Consider the following 20,721-nt stretch of genomic DNA (forward strand, 5'->3'; position numbering starts at 1 on the left):
CTTTAATTTCTTTAATTTTTTGGCTTTCCTAGCATTTTCTGATTTAAAAATCTCAAGTCGATCTTTAGCTCGTTGCTTTATCCGCGAATGATTTAAACTAGTAACATAAGGCAAAGTTTTTTTAAACTGAGTTTTACTAAATTTTAAATCAACTTTTTTATTAAGTTTTTTTGCAACTTCTACTTTTTTGATTTGGGTATTTGTAAGAAAAACTTTATAAGGTTCTTTATCAGATGTAAAGTCTAAAGTTATAATATTGTTTTTTCCAAATTCTTTTATTTGTGATGGAGTTAAGTTTATAACATATTCAAAGTATTTATTTTCTTTTAAAAAAGGATATTTTTCTAAAGTTACTGGTGGATAAATATCAAAAGGATTTACCATTTTTATTTTACTTTTAGATTAATTAAGCCCTAAGCAATAGTTTTCCATCTTGTTGTGATATTTCTGCTATTCTTTCATGTAGGACTATTGCGTAAATATTATAATCAGCGTTTGGATTAGCAGATAATTCGTAATGAAATGCTAATTTTGTAACACCATCTTTGATATCCATTTTTTGTTTTGTTAGGTCAAAATAAACAAAAGGAAATAAAGTTTTGAAATTACTTATGTTAAGTAATGTTCCACCTTGATAATCATTATTTGCATAGACGTATGACATTACATTTCTAAAAACTCTTGACATATCTGTAGAAGGTTTAAAGTGAATATCTGGGTATTCGTTTCCATTTGCAACTTCCAGGTAACATCTTGATATATTAGCATTATTTGGTAGATTAAAAGTATTGTATAAAAATGGATTTGCTGTTTGAGAATCAATATTGGTTGCGTTAATTCCAAAAACAAATACATGCCTTGGTTTTGAAATAGCATTTGTAATTCTAAAATGTCCTGTCTGTTGCTGTGTATTATTTGATCTTTCAACTACTTCATTCAAATATGACCATTTGTAAGGTTTAAGATAATTCTCCATGTACAACTTTTGCCCTTCCGAATTAAACGTAAGTTTTGGAATAAAAAGTTGTAGTCTTGTTATAATAACTCTACAATCATCAGCAGCTTGAAAAATTAAATTAGCATCTTTTTCAATTTCGATATTTAGCTCAATTTTTGTATTAGGAAGTAGTTTATCTTCCAATGCTTCAAAGAAAGAATATCTATTAAGAGGAATTTCACAGTTTACTGTGGCTGATACACCTAATAGTAATTTTCTTTTATGAAAACCTTTATTATAAGTTGCTTGAGCAGGTCTTTCCTCTGCAGATGTTGATGTATCAAGAAAATAAAATTCGTTTGTAGCAACACTCTCAGCATATGAAGGATTATACTCAAGAAGATTTTTAATATTTACAACATGATTTGCATAATTACAATCATAAACTTGTCGACCATTTGCCAGGATACTTAATTTTTCTATAAATGAGTTACTACCATTTACAATTCCGTTATGGTCTGCAATCGCAATGTTTCCTCCATCTGCCAGCTTATTTACTTTAAAATCCATTGATAATCGCGCGTTATACCAATCAAAAGGAGTAGTTTCTCCTGTATTATCAGCAACAAATCTAAGACCTGTTTTAGTTTGGTGCGCAGCATTTGCTGGAGCCGCATCTAAAGTCTGTTCCAGGTCAAAAACAACATCTTCATATCTATCTAAATATTTTGGATTTCTAAATGACTTCATTTTATTTTAATAATTATATAATTTTCTCTTACGTGTTGAACCTCCACTAAGAAGGTTATTTAATGTTTGATCTATCTCTTGTTGAGTGTTTGGAATTGTTATAACATTTTTATTAAAAGTAACTTTTTTGTTGGAGGGTGCAGACTTTTCTTTTGATAACATTTGCACTATCTTATCACCAGCCTTTTTGCCTACATGTTCACCAGTTTTTGTTGCAGCTGCTGTCATAGCTTTTTGAGCACCCTTTTTAGCAGCTTTTTTCATTGTCTTTCCAAATATTTTTTTACCAACCGATTTAAACACATCCATCATTCCTTCTCCATAAATATGTTGTCTTGTATATCTTCCCAATTCAGGGTCAAGTCTCATTTTAAACTCTGATTGACGCATCATTTTATTTTAATAGTTATATAACTACGAAGTATTACATCGAGTGAAGTATCAAAGTCATAAACCAATCTATACCATTAAAATTTACTGGTCTTCCAAGTGAGTCTGTCACATATATTCTCATTTCATCAATGTGAAATGTTGATACAGAGCAATACAAAGGTCTTTTAGGTTCAAATGTAAATGGAAAAGACCTTGTGAGATTATCAGTTGGTATCACAGCAATGGTATTTGTATTTATTCCATTTACAATGCTATCAGTTATTGCGCTTGTGTTGATATTCAATACATCAATCGAATTTGTGATATTTGGTAGTTTTGTTCCATACTCTGTTTTTGTAATAAGTTTCTTTTCAAATCCAATTAGGTCTCCAAATTTAGTTCCTCTCAGATCAAGTTGATAATTACCATCAAGTGATATGAGAACTCGATAGGTAGATAGTATAAAAGTTAGATTTATTGAATACTTCTTTTTTCCACTTGAATCTGTGGAGTGATGATTTTTTTGATCCATGTATTGATGAATGTAATCATTGATATCTGAGTAGGAATACATTCCATCTGTAAAAGTAATTGTTTGCCAGGTGGATCCATCGTGAGTATATTTGATTTTATTATTACCATAATCACTTCTAATATTGTACCAAGAGTAAGTCATGGACAACCGGTCAAGAGCAAGTTCGTGTTTCTTATCAGGGTCAAGTTTCAGAGATGGATTAAACTTGATAGTAAAATCACCAGGTCTGCTTGTTCCTCTTTTTTCCCTGTTTATTGAGGAAATGTGAATAGCTCGTTCTTCCATTTATTTAATAGTTATATAATTTTTTAGTAGATCGTTAAGTTGTTTTTTTGAGATTACTTTCATTTGGTTGAGAAGATGTGCAATTTGAGAAAACTCAGGTATTACACCATTATTACCAGCAAGAATTGAACCACCGAGTAATTCAAGTCTGTCTAGAAGTTGATGTGGGTTGTTAAAGTAAATCATTCCTTGACCCATTTTATACTCAAGCGAACCTAAATAAAGTTCAAGAATGTTTTTGTATTTATGTAGTAAATCTTTTTGCATTTGAATAAATTCTATTTCCATTTTTTCATCTTCTGTTTTTTGTTTTTTTCTCTTCAAACCAGCTATTTGCCCTGTAGTAGCTTTTACATCATTTTTTACTTCATCACGTATTTCTCTAAGTCTTTCAGGGTTAGTATCAAAAAAATCATTTGGCCTTGGGTAGCCCATATCCTTTAGTACTCCTAAATCCACATTGTCAAGATTTTTTTCAATGTTATAACGTGTAGGTGATCTTGGTTTAGATGTTGTTGGTTCTGGCAAACCTCTATCCAAACCTTCTTCGTTGTCGTATGGTAATTCTCTCATATCAGCTAATCGGTTAAACTGTTCAAAACCTTGAGTAAGAGCAAGTTGATTTTTTTTAAGTTGTGCTATAGTTGCGTTTTGCTGCTCATCAATACTTTTTTTAATGCTATCTTGAGATTTAATAAGTGGTTTAAATGTCTCTTTAAAACCTTCCCGAACATCTTGTTTTTGCCATTTTGTTATTTTTATAACATCTCTCACCTGCCGAGTCAAAGCATCAGCTTCAATTTTATTTCTTGCAAGTTTTTTGTATTCTTCAACATCCATTTTTTATTTAATATGTATATTAGATAAAATGGAAATACCAAACTATGATAGTGGAGACAACCCAGATAAAAAATATAAACAATTATTTCCTTACATGCCATCAAACACATTTCGGATGTTAATCTGTGGAAATAGTGGAAGTGGTAAGACTAATCTGTTATATCATATGTTAATTAAACCACTACTATACTATGATGAGATTTATCTTTACGCTCGTAATCTAGAACAGGATAAGTATCAAAAGCTAATTCAAAAAATGAGGGAGTTAAGTCATAAACTGGGATATGAAATACTTCATGTAAGTAATGATGAAATAATCCCAGTGACAGAAATGGATTACGAAGACAATCAAAAACTTGTGATATTCGATGACTATGTTTGTGATAAAAACCAGAGACAACTGATTGATTATTTCATTCAAGGACGACATAAAAATTGTTCGGTGGTGTACCTCAGTCAATCGTTTTATAAAACACCAAAGGACATTCGTCTGAATTGTTCTCATTACTGTTTATACGAATTTCCATCATCGAGGGAGTCTAATAGAATATCATCTGAGTTAGGAGTTAGTAAAGAAGATTACCACTCAGCAACTAAAAAACCGTATTCATTTCTATACGTTGATAAACCAAGAAAACGTATTGCAAAAAACTTTACTGGTAATCTAACCAATAATTAAAATGGGAATATTTAACGAACAATCTTTAGATCATCCCTTTGCTAAGGGAATACAAGGTGCACCAGGAGTTGGATTTAATCTCACTTCAAGTGGGGATTATGATATGATAAATAAAAAACTAAGAAATGTTGGCGCACCTAGTGTTAATTCTGATGCTGCAACAAAAAAGTATGTTGATGACAATTCCACTGGAACTCCCTCAACATCACGACTAACAGTTGATTCAAACATTGATATGAAGGATAGATACCGTATTCAAAATCTTATCACACCACAGGATTCTAAAGATCCAGCAACAAAATATTACGTAGACAACACATTTCTTGACAGAGATGGATCTTACCCAATGAAAGGGAATCTTAATATGGACAACAATCGAATATATAATCTTCCATCTCCAAATGGTAGTAATCAACCAACACCATTAGCTTTCACAGATTTGAAGTACCTCCACGTTGCTGGAACAAATAAAATGACTAATAATCTAAACATGGATAATAAAAAAATAATTAACCTTAGACCACCAACAGACTCCACAGATGGTGCAACCAAAAAGTATGTGGATGACTCAATACCTGATACTAGTTCTTTTATAAAAAAAGATGGAAGTGTTACAATGACTAATAACCTAAATCTTGGAAACTTAACTCTCTACGAATGTAAATAGATAAAACTACAACAATCAAGTCTGGGGTAAACAGGGAAGGGCTCCGAAGTGAACCCTTCCATTTAATAACATTTGCCCAACTGAGACGGTCAAGATACAGCAAATGTACAAAACAGGAATACATGGAAAAACGTGAAAACAACAAAAAAAAAAAAGAAAAAGGGGGGGGGAAGGGAGGGCAGTGAAGTAACGGTCTGTTGAAGCACATGGCGAAAGAACTGCGTAGAGCGCATGACAAAGAAATAAACTAGTGCCAGTCCTCCCCCCCCTTCGGCTAGAGTTAAATACAAATAAATGCAATTATTTTAGACTTAACTCTCTACGAATGTAAATAGATAAAACTACAACAATCAAGTCTGGGGTAAACAGGGAAGGGCTCCGAAGTGAACCCTTCCATTTAATAACATTTGCCCAAGGGAGGCACGACCTTACCCCAGACAAAAGTCTCCATAAGGGAAAAATCTAAACAAACGAAGCGAGACGCTTAACTGCGAGCATTCTGTCTTTAACTGGGATGTGGATATAAGACCTATAAGCATCTGACTGCCAGTCTCCTAAACGCTTAATCAGTTCTGCAGGGATTTGAGCTTGAAAAGCCAGAGTGGCCCCGCCCGAGCGAAAACTATGTCCACTAACTTGAGACGGGTCCAAGTTCGTCTTGGCTGCGACTAGTTTTAGAAGGCAGTCAAACTTTCCATAAGTCAGAGGAGTCAGGCCCCCCTCCGTGGATGCTGGGATGATAAAGGCTGGGCCCGATAAAGGTGCTGGTACCAAGCCAAAGGCATGTCTGAGAGCGGTGTAAGGGCAGAGTGGATGTGGAGCAATGCGAGGTAACGGAACAGTTAAAATGCGCTGACTAAATTGGATGGTCTTCGACCATCGATTGATAATGATGGCCCAGTCATTGAAGAAGAGGATATCTCCTCGACGCAGGTGTTTGGATGGGTCAAACTTTGTTGATCCTTTGCATAGCAAATTCGCCTTACGAAGGAGGCCAAAGAACGCTACGAGGCAAACTGCCCAGAAGGTTGCATGTAAAGGGCTGTCCAAATGTAAATGACTCTTGAAGGCTAATAGGATCTGGGGTGTAATCGGCTTCTTTTGGGACACTGTTAAACCTTTTACACGCTTGATTCCTCGAAGTGTAGATGCCAATTGAAAATTGTTTTTGGTTGGGTCAGACAGACCATGTTCAAGGTGTAGAATGCGAATCGCATTTAAATAGGCTGGGATGGAGGATGCTGAGAGTGACCTTGCTAGAAAAGCTGCATAGCGATTAAGGGTTAATGCTGCTGCTGGGAGAGGTTGGTAGCCGTAGTATACACAAAAGGAGAGGTATGAACGCATTTGACTCATGTAGGTGGACTTGGTAGTAGGTGCATATGATTGATGCCGGAAATTGGTGACTTCACGGTCAAGTTGCTGCTGATCCCTTGGATCTAAGGAGAGCAAGAGACAATGGCGACATGTGAGATTCGAAGTCATTTGATCTAGAGGATTTGGAGAGCCATGCTTGGAACGTTGGCCAGTAGTGCACATCATTAAGGCGTGAAATACTATCTGCTAGAGTGTTGGTTGCTCCTGGAATGTGCTTGACGAACAAACTGAAGTTGTAATACTCCTTAAGCCAAAACAGAGAACGAATCCAGTCCATGATCACCGGGCAACAGGTTGAGCCTTTGTTCAGAATGGCTGCAGCCACCTGACTGTCTGTTTTGACGACTACTCGATGACCTGACCAGAAAGGTGCCCAACGGTGTGCAGCTAAAACAATGGTAAATGTCTCCTTGTAATTGATATGGAGAGAGCATAGAGATGGGTAGTCCAAGGCCCAGTTGACGTACATCCAGTCTGGTGCCCATAGGCACCCCCCGCCAGACAGGGAGGCATCAGTAAGCACTGCTGTAGGAAGTTCAGGGATGGCTGAGGGGAACAAAGTTTTACAGTTGTGTGCAGGCAGGAGGTGGGTCCACCACATGAGGTCAGCTCTCGCATTTAGGTTAAGATAGACGCGATGGTGCGGACGTTTAACCGAGTTTGCCAAGGTGATAAGCCGTCTGAGAAATGTGCGGCCCCCTCGAACAACACGTGCTGCCCAATTAAGCTTGCCAAGGAGTCGTTGGAGGTGAAGCTTGGTACATTTGCTTTTATAGCTTGTTTCCTTGAGAAGGGATAACAACTCTGACACACGATCGTCTGAGAGGCGGAGTTCACACTGAACAGTGTCGATTTCAACTCCAAGAAAAATCAGGCACTGGGTAGGGTAGACAACTTTGCTCCAGTTGATAGTGAAGCCAAGAGACTCTAGTAAGTTTAACAGGGTGTCAAAAGCTACTTTGCACTGAAGTTGGGTTGGTTCGATGATAAGGAAGTCATCAAGATATGCCAGCACAGTATACCCTCTCCGGGCCATCATACGACAGATCCCTTGTGTGAGGCGGTGAAAAACCATTGGTGAGGCCCTGGCTCCAAATGGTAGACGCTTATCATAGAGGTAGATGGGGTGTTTTGAGTCGTTGAAGCGCCACGACATTCCTGTAACTCGCCAGCTATCGGGGTGTGTTCCAACGCTTCTGTAGGCATGTTTTAAGTCAACTTTTGCCAACCAACAACCAGGTTGACAGAGATTTGCTGCATCATCAACGGTAACATACTTGTAGTGTTCTAAATCCATATATGAGTTAGCATTCATCGTTAAGGGTCGGCTACAATCCATGATCATTCGTAATTCATTGGAGTCCTTTTTTGGTACGGCTCCAAGGGCATTAATGATAATTGGCATGTCGGTCTTGACTGCGATAGCAAAGTGGTCTTCTCGGAGACCTTTGATTAATTGCGCTTCAATTTGATCTTTAGCTCCAGGTCGCAGAGCAGACTTATTGTTTTGTGTAAAAGCATGTGAAACCATTAAATCAGGCGAGAGGAGCTGAAATCCATTTTTAACACCATCCAAGATAAATTCCGAGTCCGGGTCATTGGTTAGCTCTGTTGCCCAGGTCTCAAAAACTAAGTCTGTGGAGACCTGGGCTGCTTGGGGCTGCTGCTTAAATTCTGAAAAGGGCCCTGCATGAATGGGTAAACTTTCCCCACACTCTGCGGGAAGTGGTGTCCTTAAGACGGGATTAGTCCCTGCGTTTAACAATGTGGTCGAGACATCTCCTGCTAGTTCCGTAGTCAAAATACTATTTGGAGGGAGCTCTGCAGTTGAGTGTGGGTTCAGTATTGGGGGTCTTGAGCAGTAGCAGACTGGTGCTGCCATTGGGGGTGGGTTCCCAAGCACTGAGGTTTGATGCAAACATGATCATATTTACATGAAGAGGCAAAGCGGCACCCTTCACGCCGTTGGTAATCATAGCAAACTTGCTTTCCTGTTGCTGGGTTTAGGACTGGGCGGGACGTTTTGCGAGGAGATAGCCGCGGCGGTGTGGGAGTTGGATCTGGTCTGTGGAGTGTTTGGTGGGAGATGAACTGGCTGTCAGTACCCCATTTACAGTTTGTCGAAAACTGCATTCTGCGGTACAAATCATCATATTGCATCACTTTCGGTAAGGGGTAACACTTGGCTAGCTCAGATATCTTTGAACTGTACATAATGTAATGAAGGATGTCTTGGGTGGACGATAGAGACCCATCTGACATGAGAGTATGCATAATACGAAAGTTAGCCGCTGACCATTGTGGGAATGAGATTTTGTCAAGAGGCAGTTTCTTGTCTTGAGCGGTTTTTAATACAATTCTAGCATCACCAGAGGTTCCAAGCACGGTCTCCTTATCCTCCTGTAGTACTAAGGGAAGGCAGCTAATGAAATCAGGGATAAGTAGAGGACGTTTACCTCGCGAAGTAGAGGGCTCTAATAGCGGTTGTGCTGGGTCTTGTTCCTCTGCGGTTAAACCCAGTAAGATGGGGTCTCCTAAGGAATCCATGAGAGATTTAAGCTCGGATTGAACAACTGGGTCTTGCTGGAGACTTTTCAAGGTTGGTTTTGCGACAGAATGACTATCAGGTGTTGTTGTTGCGGTCGCCGTGGCCATCTTGGGCGCACTTGGTTGCTTGGACTCTCGCTGTAGCTTCAACAACTCGAGTTTGGTGCGTGTAAGATCCAGTTCAAGCTGTAAATTGCGGTTTCGAAGATCTTCGATCGCTGTTTCGTTTACAGTGGGTTGTTCTGTTTTAAAACTGGTTGGAGTAAGGTCTTTTATCAAAGACTCAACCTGACTCAGTTCGCGTTTGACTGCTTCGCTCATCTGTTGAGGTGTTGCCGATTCTGCCGCCAGGTCATCCGCGACGAAATCTTGTAGTTTTTTCGGAGGTTTTGTGCTCCTGCTGCTCTTTCTAGTCGCCATAGTGTAAACATCGACAACAATGCACCATAAGAAAACGATTCAGGAAAAATAAACGTGAGTTCAGTGAAGTAACGGTCTGTTGAAGCACATGGCGAAAGAACTGCGTAGAGCGCATGACAAAGAAATAAACTAGTGCCAGTCCTCCCCCCCCTTCGGCTAGAGTTAAATACAAATAAATGCAATTATTTTAGACAAAAAAATAGTTGGTCTTGCAACTCCAACATCAAATACAGACGCCGCAACAAAAAAATATGTGGATGATAATGCTGGAAGTCCAGATTTAAGTGATTACTTGGAAAAAGATGGTACTGTTGCAATGACTGGCAATCTTAATGTTGGTAATAATAAAATAGTTAACCTCAGTGACCCCACCACAGATCAACAAGCTGCTAATCGCGGATGGGTTCGTAAACAAATAGACCGCCTTGATCATCATTCTGGAGATGGAACAAGTGGTGTATTTACTATAACAGATCCAGCTGCGCCAACGACTTTGTATCTACAATATATCTCAGGTTCATCATTTGATGATTTTGTTTTTACAACATCAGCACCTGGTCAACCTCTTGTAGGGTGGGCACCAACTGCTAACACATACATTAACAAAATAGAATTTCAATTTGGTTCGCGAAATATAAATGTTGACTTTTTGTGGTTTATTCCTAGAGATAACTCTAATTCCAATTCTAACTTTTGGGTAAGTGGAAATCGCACTGGCACTTGGTCATTAAATATTTATAAGTCTTGGAATTATAATATGTCAGGAGTAAAACTAAGAACTCATAACAATTCAAATCACACTGCTATCACTTGTCGACTATTCACTGATCTACCAAAAGCAATAACCAAACCACTTAAGAGAATAGAAATCAACACACCTAAAATTGTAATAAGTGGGGTTGTAAAAGCTGATGTCAACCTTGGTGGTAATAAAATAGAGAATCTGGGTGTACCAACCCAAGACAATGAAGCAGTAAACAAAGGTTATGTCGACAATCTAGTTCATCTTACTGCAGTTCAACCAAGTCATTATAAAGATGAGTTTGCTTATCTCATGTCAAGTGGGGATCAATGGACTGACGAAATAGATGGAGGAGTTAGTTTTATTATAACAAAAATAGGAGATTTAGCACCAAACAAAGGAAACTTTCACGACTATAATCACAAAGTAATTTACGTGACTATATCAAAGAATGGTTTTTTACAAAAATATAAGTATAAGATGGGAATTAATTTTTACAGACTAACTGCAAATACTGATTACACGTTGTGTTTAGAAATACTCAACACAGATTATAATCTTTGGAATAATACACAAATAAGTGTTGACAAAGGAACTTCAAAAGGATTATCAATTGGAAATGTAAGTGTAAAAAAACTTTCCCATAGGTATACTGATTCAACAAGGAGAACAAAAACTATGTACTACCACAGAATAATAATTAATTTCCGGAAGTTGTCATCTGGGAATAAGTTCTTTCTTCACATTTTGGTTGATATTCTTCGGGGTGGATATAACCTGCGTGCGTATCCGACATTGTTTCATGGAGTTTACATAATTGCTTATGGAATTGAGGGTAGATTTAGCAATATCGACCCAGATAAAGTTTACGACTATCACACCGCATTTGATATCAAACCAACAGAAGTAGTGTACAATGTTGATATTAATGCAAATCAAAAAGAAATTAAAAATATCAAACTTGACCGACAAAATGATAATAGTGCTGCAACAGTTGCATTAGTAAAAGAACTAGCTCCTTTTACTAAAAATGCTTTGCATAGATTATACTTTAGTGAGTTCTATGACTTTGCTGATGCGGATACTTACGGAATAAATATAGGCTCATTTGGAGTTATGATTAATTCTTTGAAACCTAATATAACACTATCTCATAATAAAGACCTAAGTGAAATATCAGAAAAAGGATTACATATTAATGGTTATAATATTACTTTTTCTCCTTCACATTCTTCGAATTATACTTTATGTATTGTTTTTAGTCATTGGAGAAATAGGAGTTTTACCCTAACTAAATATTTATCAACAAACAATAATATTTTAGTAAAATTGGATTATAATAAATCAAACAATAAAGTAACTTTAACTGTCAACAAAACAACTCAAAATTTTACCATGCTAAGTAGTTTTAATGGAAAATTTATTGTTTTATGGCTAACAGAAAATCTTAATGCAAATGTCACAAAAGCTTCAATAAGTAACTACAGCGCAACATTAACTATACCAGCTGTTCAATACAATGCTAATCAACGTTGGAAGTTTACAACTGAAGATGGAGTGATATTAAGATTAATGTACTCTACAAACTTTTACGACTTTGACTCTGTGCAATTTCACAAAGTAATGCTTCAAGAAAAGTTAAGTGGAAGTTATGTAATGTAAAGAATAAATGAAAAGAAATAGTAGTAAAAGAAAGAGTATTTTTGAATTTAATCATATTGATAAATCTTTATCAGAGGAACAATATAATACTATTACTAATCTCTATAAACATTACCACAAGAAACATTGGTGTTATAAGAAATGTTATAAGAGTTACAAATTTCTAGATAATTTTTTTACTATTACTAGTTTATCTCTTATTTCTGTTGGCACTATCACTGGAGCGTTGACACTCAATCCTATTATTCTTGGAGTAATAAATGGTGCAGGAGTAATTGTGGGTGGAATTACAAAAAAGAAGGATTTTAAGAAGAAGATAGAAACATCAAAGCTGGCTTATACTACTTACGAGAAAGTGCTCGTTGAATTACGATCAGCACTCAGAGGAGATGAGTGGAATAAGGAAGAGTTTGTAGATCGTATTAAGATTCTGGATGAAATGATAATTGATCAATGTCCATCGAGTGCTGATAACTTTGTTGAGAAGTATAAAAATAAATTTAATATAGATTAAATATTAAAATTAATATTTAATCTAAGTATCTAAATGAGTATTTATACCCATCTTTCTTTGAAGTTGCTGATTTATAAGATTTTCTTTTACAACAAATATTAGAAATGTAAGTAGAATTAATATCTAATTCTATAGCAGCTTTTTTAATAGATAAAAATCTTCTTTCTTTTCCATTACTAATACAAGTGGAAATTATTGCCTTATTTTTACTTTTTTCAACATTTTGCTTATGAGTAAGTAATTGCAAATTTTTTAACCTGTTATCAGATTTACAAGAGTTTACGTGATCAATCTCAAAACATCTTGGGATTGGACCGCAAAAAACCTCGTAAACAAATCTGTGTTGAAAGTAAAACTTTTGTTTTTCAAGTTTTTTGTTATAAATATAAAAAAATAAATATCCATTATAATCTTTATTTTTATTTAATATTTTCTTTCTTTTAAGAGAGTATATAACACCATCTTTATTTGCAGCATAATCAGAAAATATTTGATGTTTATAATATTCTTCACCATCTACTATAATTAATCTTTTATTTTCTTTTTTAAATTTGTTATAGTAACCATATTTTCTTATTGATGGAAGAACTTTGGAAAACACCCATTCTCTAAACATTTTTGCAGCAGGTAATTTTGATCTAAAAACTAATTCATAAAAACCAGCTTCATCAACAAATAAACAATATTTTCCCCTAGTATCATTTTGTTGACCCCGCGTTTCACGGGGGCAACAAAAAAGAAAAGTTCTTTTATGATTTTCACTTATATGCCTTTTTATAGCATCTTCTGTTTTTTTATAGCCAAGAATTTCAGCAACTTGTTTGGCTTTGAACCAAACATTGCAATCTTCATCAATATAAGATTTAAACTTTATTCCAAGATGTCTATTTATAAAAACTTTTTCTAAAGTATTTTCCATTTTTTATTTTATATTTTATTTCTTTAAGCTTATAATTCATTTTTATATTTTTTTTTACTCTAAACATAATATAAAATGATTAGTACAATAGTAAATTATGTTAATCTTTACTTTCCAACTTGTAAAACTCCTCTTTACCCAGATAACTATATTAAAGCTTGTCTGGTTTATCAGTTTCTCTATGCAAAGTATTTTACACAAAAACTAGAAATAGATAAAATTATTTACAAACTGACAGAAGCAAGACACTACCTAAATTCTGATTCAAATATCATTACCAACCATCTAATATTCAACCTCGCTTTTAAAGCTTTCTGGAAACACTATAGGATTGGAAGAGGATGTGTACATGCTATAAACACACCTTTCAAAAAATGTGAAGTACTTGGTTATCTAACTGGGATAATTTACTGGTGTTTTCATAAAGGATTAATATAATCATTAAATAAAATGGATGAAGTAGTTATAAAGAAAAAAGATGTAGATCGTCTTGCTAAAGAACTACTAAAAGAAGTATTTGATTTTTTTCATGATGAGTATATAATTGAAAATTTTGAAGAAATTATGACACAAAAACCAAAATTCCTTACTAATCTTGTTTCTAATCATATTGGCACATTACTAAGACAATCTAAAATAACAGAAGAACAAAGAAAACAATTAGTTAAACCACTCTTAAATAAAATAATTGATGGTAAATTTATATCTAGAGATGAAGAATATTTTTCAAAAGTTTTAAAAGATGCTATGAAAGATGATGGTATTGATACAGAAGGAATATATCATACTATTAATAATTTATTTTTAGATATTATGGAAATTGATGGTGATTTGTATTTTAAAAAAGAATCATTTTTAGATATATTTAGAGTATTTGATAATGGTTATACTTATCTATTAAAAAAACCCACTGACTCTAAAATAAGTTATCTATTAAGAGATCCCACTGACACTCCTCTCTCTCAAATTATAAAAGATTAAATTTTATATTTTTAAAAAATATAAAATTATTTATTTAACCCTTTATAACAATTCCACCATTTTTCATAAATCTCTAAAGTTATAGAACTAATCTTAAGTTCAATAAGTTTATACTTTTCACAACCCATCTCCTCCAAAATTTTTTTGGTTAAATAATTAATATTTATCATTCTCTTTCTAAAGTATTGCTTGTTTAGTATTTCCATGATATGATTATCTTTTTTTGTTAGTTTATCGTAAAGTTCACATTTTTCTTCATCATTTAGGTTTATTCTTTTAGAAATTTCATTTACCTTTTTCTCATAGTGGTATTTCCTATGGTAAATACTCTTTTTCCTATAATGCAACCTATCCAAATCTTTTACATCAAATAATCCTAATACATGGCCGTTTTCTGTACCACATTCATCACAAATTTTGTACCCAGAATCTATTGTAAAAGATTCAGTATTAGAACAATTTGAACATCCCCTAATAGGGGAACCTACGGTTCCCCCTATCACCCCCTCCCTTTTATATTTATGTAATATATCCAGATATTTTTTTATTTCTTCTTCTGTATATGACATTTATTATTTATACTTTATTTCCTTTTAAATATTTTTTTTATCTAAACGCCAAAGTATGAATATTATCTTCAAGGACCTTTCTTTTATCATCTTCATTACTTAACGCTACTTTATTTACTTCCTTTGAATAAATATCATGTTTCTCACTTCTTATTATTTTCATAGATCTCATTTCTTTTTTACCTGAAAATAAACTTTTTACATAGTCATCAAAATCTATTTTCTTTTTTATAACATTTTTCTTTATTCCTTTACACTTTCTTACTTCCCTTTCCTCCTCAATTTTAAAACTATAAAGTTTGGGTCGCAATCCAGCAAAATGTGTTATCTGTTTTCCAGCTACTTCATCTTTAAACATTCCTATAACTTTTTTATTTACTCCTGTTGGTATTCCAGATTCATGATTAGTAGGATAATCAGAAGTATCAAACTTGGTTAAAATATCAGGACTTATATCTTTATAAAAATCTTTTGTTTTAATTTGATACATCAATGAATCCGTATCTGTAAACAATAATTCTGCATTGTTTCCATATTTCTCTTTAATATATGTGTAATGAAAATTAAACATAAGTGTTTTTGATAAATCTAGAATTGCCTGACCAACATACACTGGTTTGTTAAAATACACTTCTGTCTTTTTCATATGAACTGCTATAAGATTGCGATCAAATATTGTTACTCTATCAAAGTTGGGTTTACTTGTTAGCTTAACAGCTTTTTTACGATTATCAACAAGTTCTATATTTTGTCTCTTCCTTATGTTTTCAATTGTCTTTCCAAATACTGAATTATTCATTAATTTGAAAAAGTCTTTCTCAAAACTGTTAGCTGCTGTTTTTCGAAGTTCTGTATTTTTTCTTATATATGGTTCCATCCAAGAAGACTGATAAAATGATATTCCTCTATGAACAGCAGTAATCCTCATACCCAACTCAAGATACTGTCTAAGATTTCGATAATGTACAACATAATTTTTTCGGGGTTTAAAATGACAAATTAGTTTTTCAACACCATTAACAATAATCTTCTCAGGTGCAAGAGGATAATCATTATGTGATTCCCATAGGTGAGGTGGATACTCTAAATCAACTTCAAATATATATCCTTTACTCCCAAGATTTGACATACTATGATTTGCTTTCTCAAGAATATCCATTACCTTTTCTTTTGTTATATTTTTCATCCATTTAAATCCATGTGTTGGAAGATTTTGAGACATCGCCCAACCGTATAGATTGTTTGCATCTAAATATTGAATAAATGATGACTCCTTATCAGGATTGTAATCTTTCATATATTTGTTATTTGCTTCTGAATATCTTTTTGATATATGTGTTATTCCACCACGTATACCTCTCTCAAACATCATTAACATATCATAATCATGTAGTAACTGTAATTGCTGGCCTGTTTCTTTTAGACATGCATCCCAAGCTAGACCTGGAGATGTGTAATAGTGAACTGGATCAAGTTTGTAATGTTTGAGACAAGTTTTCCTAAAGTTTTCAAATACATCTGTTAGAAGTAATACATCAGATTTCAGATAAAGATCGTGATAATCTCTTATTGTTTTACAATTAAAAGTATTCCAAACATTTATTGCATGTTGGTAATCATCATCACTAATATCTTCATCATTTAGTTTTGAATAGAATTCCTCTTTGGGTGGAAGTTGTGTTTCTGATAATTTATCAAGTGATGAAACATAATCATAAGGATAAACTCCCTTACGAGTTAGTAAATCTACATTTTTCTTGAATACATGTTTTGTGTTATGAAAATCTTCTTTTGATAAATTTGAAACAAGATTGGCAAGTGATGTTTGAAGAAACTTGAATGAATCTAAAAATCGTATTTCAAAATTTACATCAATCATTTTTCCAAATTTTGAACAATAACACTCACCAACTTTAATACTTTTTGAAAATGAAATATATTTTTCTTCAGTAGATGGAATACAGTTTAATTTTCCTTTTAATCTAGCAATTTGTTTTATAAACAGATGAGCATCATAACCTTGAAGATTATGAAATATAACTGGTAATACTTTTGGTTTACGACACATAAGATTACATTTGTTATGTGCTGCTCCACGATACTGGCCTGTAAAGTGACAATGATCTCTAACTTTATCATTTCTTAATTCACGACTACAAATGTGACAGTTAACTGCTTTCTCAAATAATTTTTGTTCTTCCTTTGTTAGTCTAAGAGGTTTTGGTTTTTGATAAAAATCGTTATAAATTCCTTTAGTTACTTCCACAAGTTTTTCCACAAATACTTTTGATATATCTTCATCTTCGGAGGTTTTTGTATAAATAATTGGTTTAATTTTTTTATCTACTATTCCCTTTACATAAAAACAAAATCCTGATGGTTCATGTTTTTGATAATTGTAATTATAAGAGTCTTTTGGATTAGGACTGCAACTATTCATTGGTTTGGTAAAGCATTCAAAATCTGCATAAACTACAAAAGGAATAGGTAGTTTTTTGTAATAAGTTTTGAAATATAGCATTGTGTTTGGTTCAGGCATTTTTACAAACGCTGTTGCATTATTACTACAATATTTGATATGATTATCTAATAATTCTTCCTTTGTAAAATGACTAAAACATCTCTTACAAATAAATATTTTACCATTATGACTTGTAGTTTTTTGAGACCTTACTAACCTGTGAAAATTTTTAATAAGAGTATAATGTGAGTCACCATCTTCTTCATACAAAAATAAATCAATAGTATTTTTACAATCTCTCTTTGCCTCTCTCAAAGGATAAATAACCATTTTACCATCTTCAGAAAAAACATTTATTCCTGGAAGTTTTGGATTAAGTTTTTCAAATTGAGTGATATTATTTACTTTCATTGGAAAAGTAATTCCTTTAGTGTTAAGTGAAAACTCATACTTCTTTAAATCGTTTATTCTTTCTTCATCTCTATCTCTTGGATGAAGATATCTAAGTATACACCAAAGAAAGCATTTGTCATCATTATTTTTAAGATTAACAATTGCTTTTTTATTTTTTATCCAACTAGGAAGATCAATATAAGATGAACCCTTAGTTGGATTAAACTTAACAGTATTAACTTCAAGCTTTAAAACTTCTTTAAAATACCACCCGCTTCCCTTTTCATTAAAATCATCAATATCATTTAAAATTTTACTAATACATTCATTTGCTATTTCTTCTTCATTTGATGATTCATAATTTTTAAAAGTTTTTGAACCAAAATATGCTTTAAATTCTTCTAATTCTTGAATTCCTTTATCTGTTTTAACTGCAATTCTTTCCATTAAACAAACTAAAACCATTTTTAATTTAATATTTCTATGCTCCTTCAATATATTTAATAAAGTACCAAAAACTCTATTAAAATATTCAATTGGTCTAATACCAGGAATTCCTGCTAAAACATGCTTAACAGCAAAATTATTAAGAGCTGATTTTTCTCTTTTAATTCCTTGCTCATGTTCATACATAGCACGCTCAAGAGATTTACGTAAGTAATCTGGAGTATCTTTGGGAATCTCTTTATTTTTTATACATTCCTCAAAATACTCTTCAAATGTTTTTATCTTTTTTTTCTTTTTATGTTCTTTTCTTATATCAATTCCTTTTCTAACTTTTTCTCTAGTTTTTGTTATTTTTTTATATAGTTTAATTAATCTTTTTCTTTCACCTAATTCTTTATAATCTTTCTTAAGTCCTTCTTTTTCTTCTTTTATTAAATGTTTTATTTCAGCTAAAGATAAATTCTGAAATTGTTTATCTGTTATAAAGGGTTGTGAACCCTGAAAACCATTAAGCGATTGGTTAGACATGACGTCTTCTAATAACTTATTATATTAAAAGACGAAAAATTTTAAATCATTTTTATAAGTTTAGAAATCATCACTATCATCATCACTATCATCATCACTATCTGGTAATATTATATCATAATCACTATCATCATCATCACAATCATAATCACAATCACTATCAGAATAACTAATAATTTTTATTTGACTATATATTTTTTTAAAAATATCATAGAATTCTATAAAACCAGGATAAGGTTTTCCATCAACTAAATACTCACCATTTCCATCATCACTATCATCATCACTATCACTATCACTATCACAATCATCAAAAGCATCATAACGTTGTTTATATAAATCAAATTGATGATTAATATTTATTAAATTAAAAAAATCATCACTTGGTAAAATCATACCACTAATATCCTTAAGTTTACCTTTTTCTTGTCCTCTAAGAAAATCTTTCATAATATTCTTAATTCTAACAACTGTTTTACTCTCAAATAATCCATGATTTAATGAATCCAGTTTATTAATAATATACACAAATTCCTTGTTTAATCCTCTTATAAAAAGATACTCTTTCTTATAATTTTCTGCATAATATGGAATTTTATTATTTCTAATTTCCATCATTTTCCCGATTAATTCCGTTTGAGGGGGGGTACTAAAATGCGCTACAGATACCATTTTACTAACTACTTACAGCGTAAATACATCTAATTTTTTCTATTAGCTAAAACAGCGTTCGGGCTCCCTGTGACAATAATTACACAGTCTTATAATTTTAAAAATATACTTGGGCAGGAACTCTCAGCAAACCCTGTAGGGCTTTTCGAGGAGAGCCCCTGGACAAGTTGTATACAAGTATGATTTTAATTTAGAATTACATGTCTGTGCCATAGATTACACGGATAAAGTATGTAGCGGCTACTCACATTTTGGTGTAAAACCTCGACGTAGTATTTCTTATTAGCTTGAAGATGGAGTGGCTCTTTGGATCTTTGTTCAGGATATTTATCTAACTCGTCCTTGCCCGTCCAAGCTATTGCGTTTTCAGTGAATACACGAGCAACTAGCCGTTTATTATCGGGATTTTCGTCTGTACTTATCCACAACTCCGAAGTGTCGTCAGAGGCGATCGCGAAACGAAACAAACCATTGCTTTGTGGATGTAAATATCCAAATATTTTCTGACCGTAGTCCACGCTATCGTCTTCAACCTGAAAGTCGTTGACGAACTTCTCCTCATCAGGATATTTTGGAAAGAACAGTGACTTTTTTAAATGTGTTACGTTCGAACCGCATTGCATTCGCCAAACGTGAACATTGACAGCGTGTGGTACACGTGCTGCGACAGTATTCTCGTCCTCAGAGCCAACGCCACCGATCGTCCTTGGAAACGTAGAGAATTCGTCAACTGTATCGTCGCTATGTCTTCCCCAAAATGTAAAAAGTAAAGAAAACGAGATCGAGCCTGCAGCTAGTGCGACAATCAAACGTCTCACAGCTTTTTTAGTTCTTCGGAATGTAAGAGGGCGGCGAAGCCACATAACTTGGATCGAATGTTGCGACCCCCGGCTTGTGATTCAGTCAGACAGCCAGCTGTCACGGGATGACACTGTAAACCAATAAATAAATACTCTCTTTACTGTTATTGATCATCGCCAAAAAACTCCGAGTTTTGAAAACAAACTCCTACTTTCGAAAGCTGCTCAGGTAGCCCCAAGCTCGAAATATGAGCATCGGCGAGAATCGGCATTGTTGCGAAACATTCAAAACATAAGGATTTTTATGGGAAAAAAAACCATCGTTTCTGTGAAAGGTAAACCTTTCCTATGAACCTATATATAGAGAGAAAACCCTGTTAACGTAGTTTTTTGGACTATGCAAGGAATTCATAGTTAAGAAATTTGCGGTAGCCTCGTACACGCCCAACAGGAAACTCAAATAGTAGATAAACCTCAACTTTAATTAAGCAGTTTAGTTTTACCCGAGATCTGAATTGGACATGTTTCATGTGATTTACTGCTTACCTGTTACACTGTTTCATGGTTTTCCCGATCAAGCAAAGTTAAGAAAACTCGCCATAGAAGTAAGTTTATGATCAATGT

General features: G+C 33.6%; 1 protein-coding gene across 1 annotated transcript in view; it reads right to left on the reverse strand.

The window, feature by feature from the left end:
- The window catches only part of LOC140926293 (beta-1,4-N-acetylgalactosaminyltransferase 3-like), a 34,859-nt gene extending 14,699 nt beyond the window's left edge, over nucleotides 1-20,160 (reverse strand). The window contains exon 1 of the mRNA XM_073376052.1: nucleotides 19,546-20,160. Coding sequence (XP_073232153.1) covers nucleotides 19,546-20,160 — 615 coding nt within the window. The remainder of the gene's footprint in view (nucleotides 1-19,545) is intronic.
- Between the last annotated feature and the right edge of the window lie 561 nt (nucleotides 20,161-20,721).

This window comes from Porites lutea, chromosome 2, assembly GCF_958299795.1.
Source record: "Porites lutea chromosome 2, jaPorLute2.1, whole genome shotgun sequence".
Classification (NCBI taxonomy): Eukaryota; Metazoa; Cnidaria; class Anthozoa; order Scleractinia; family Poritidae; genus Porites; species Porites lutea.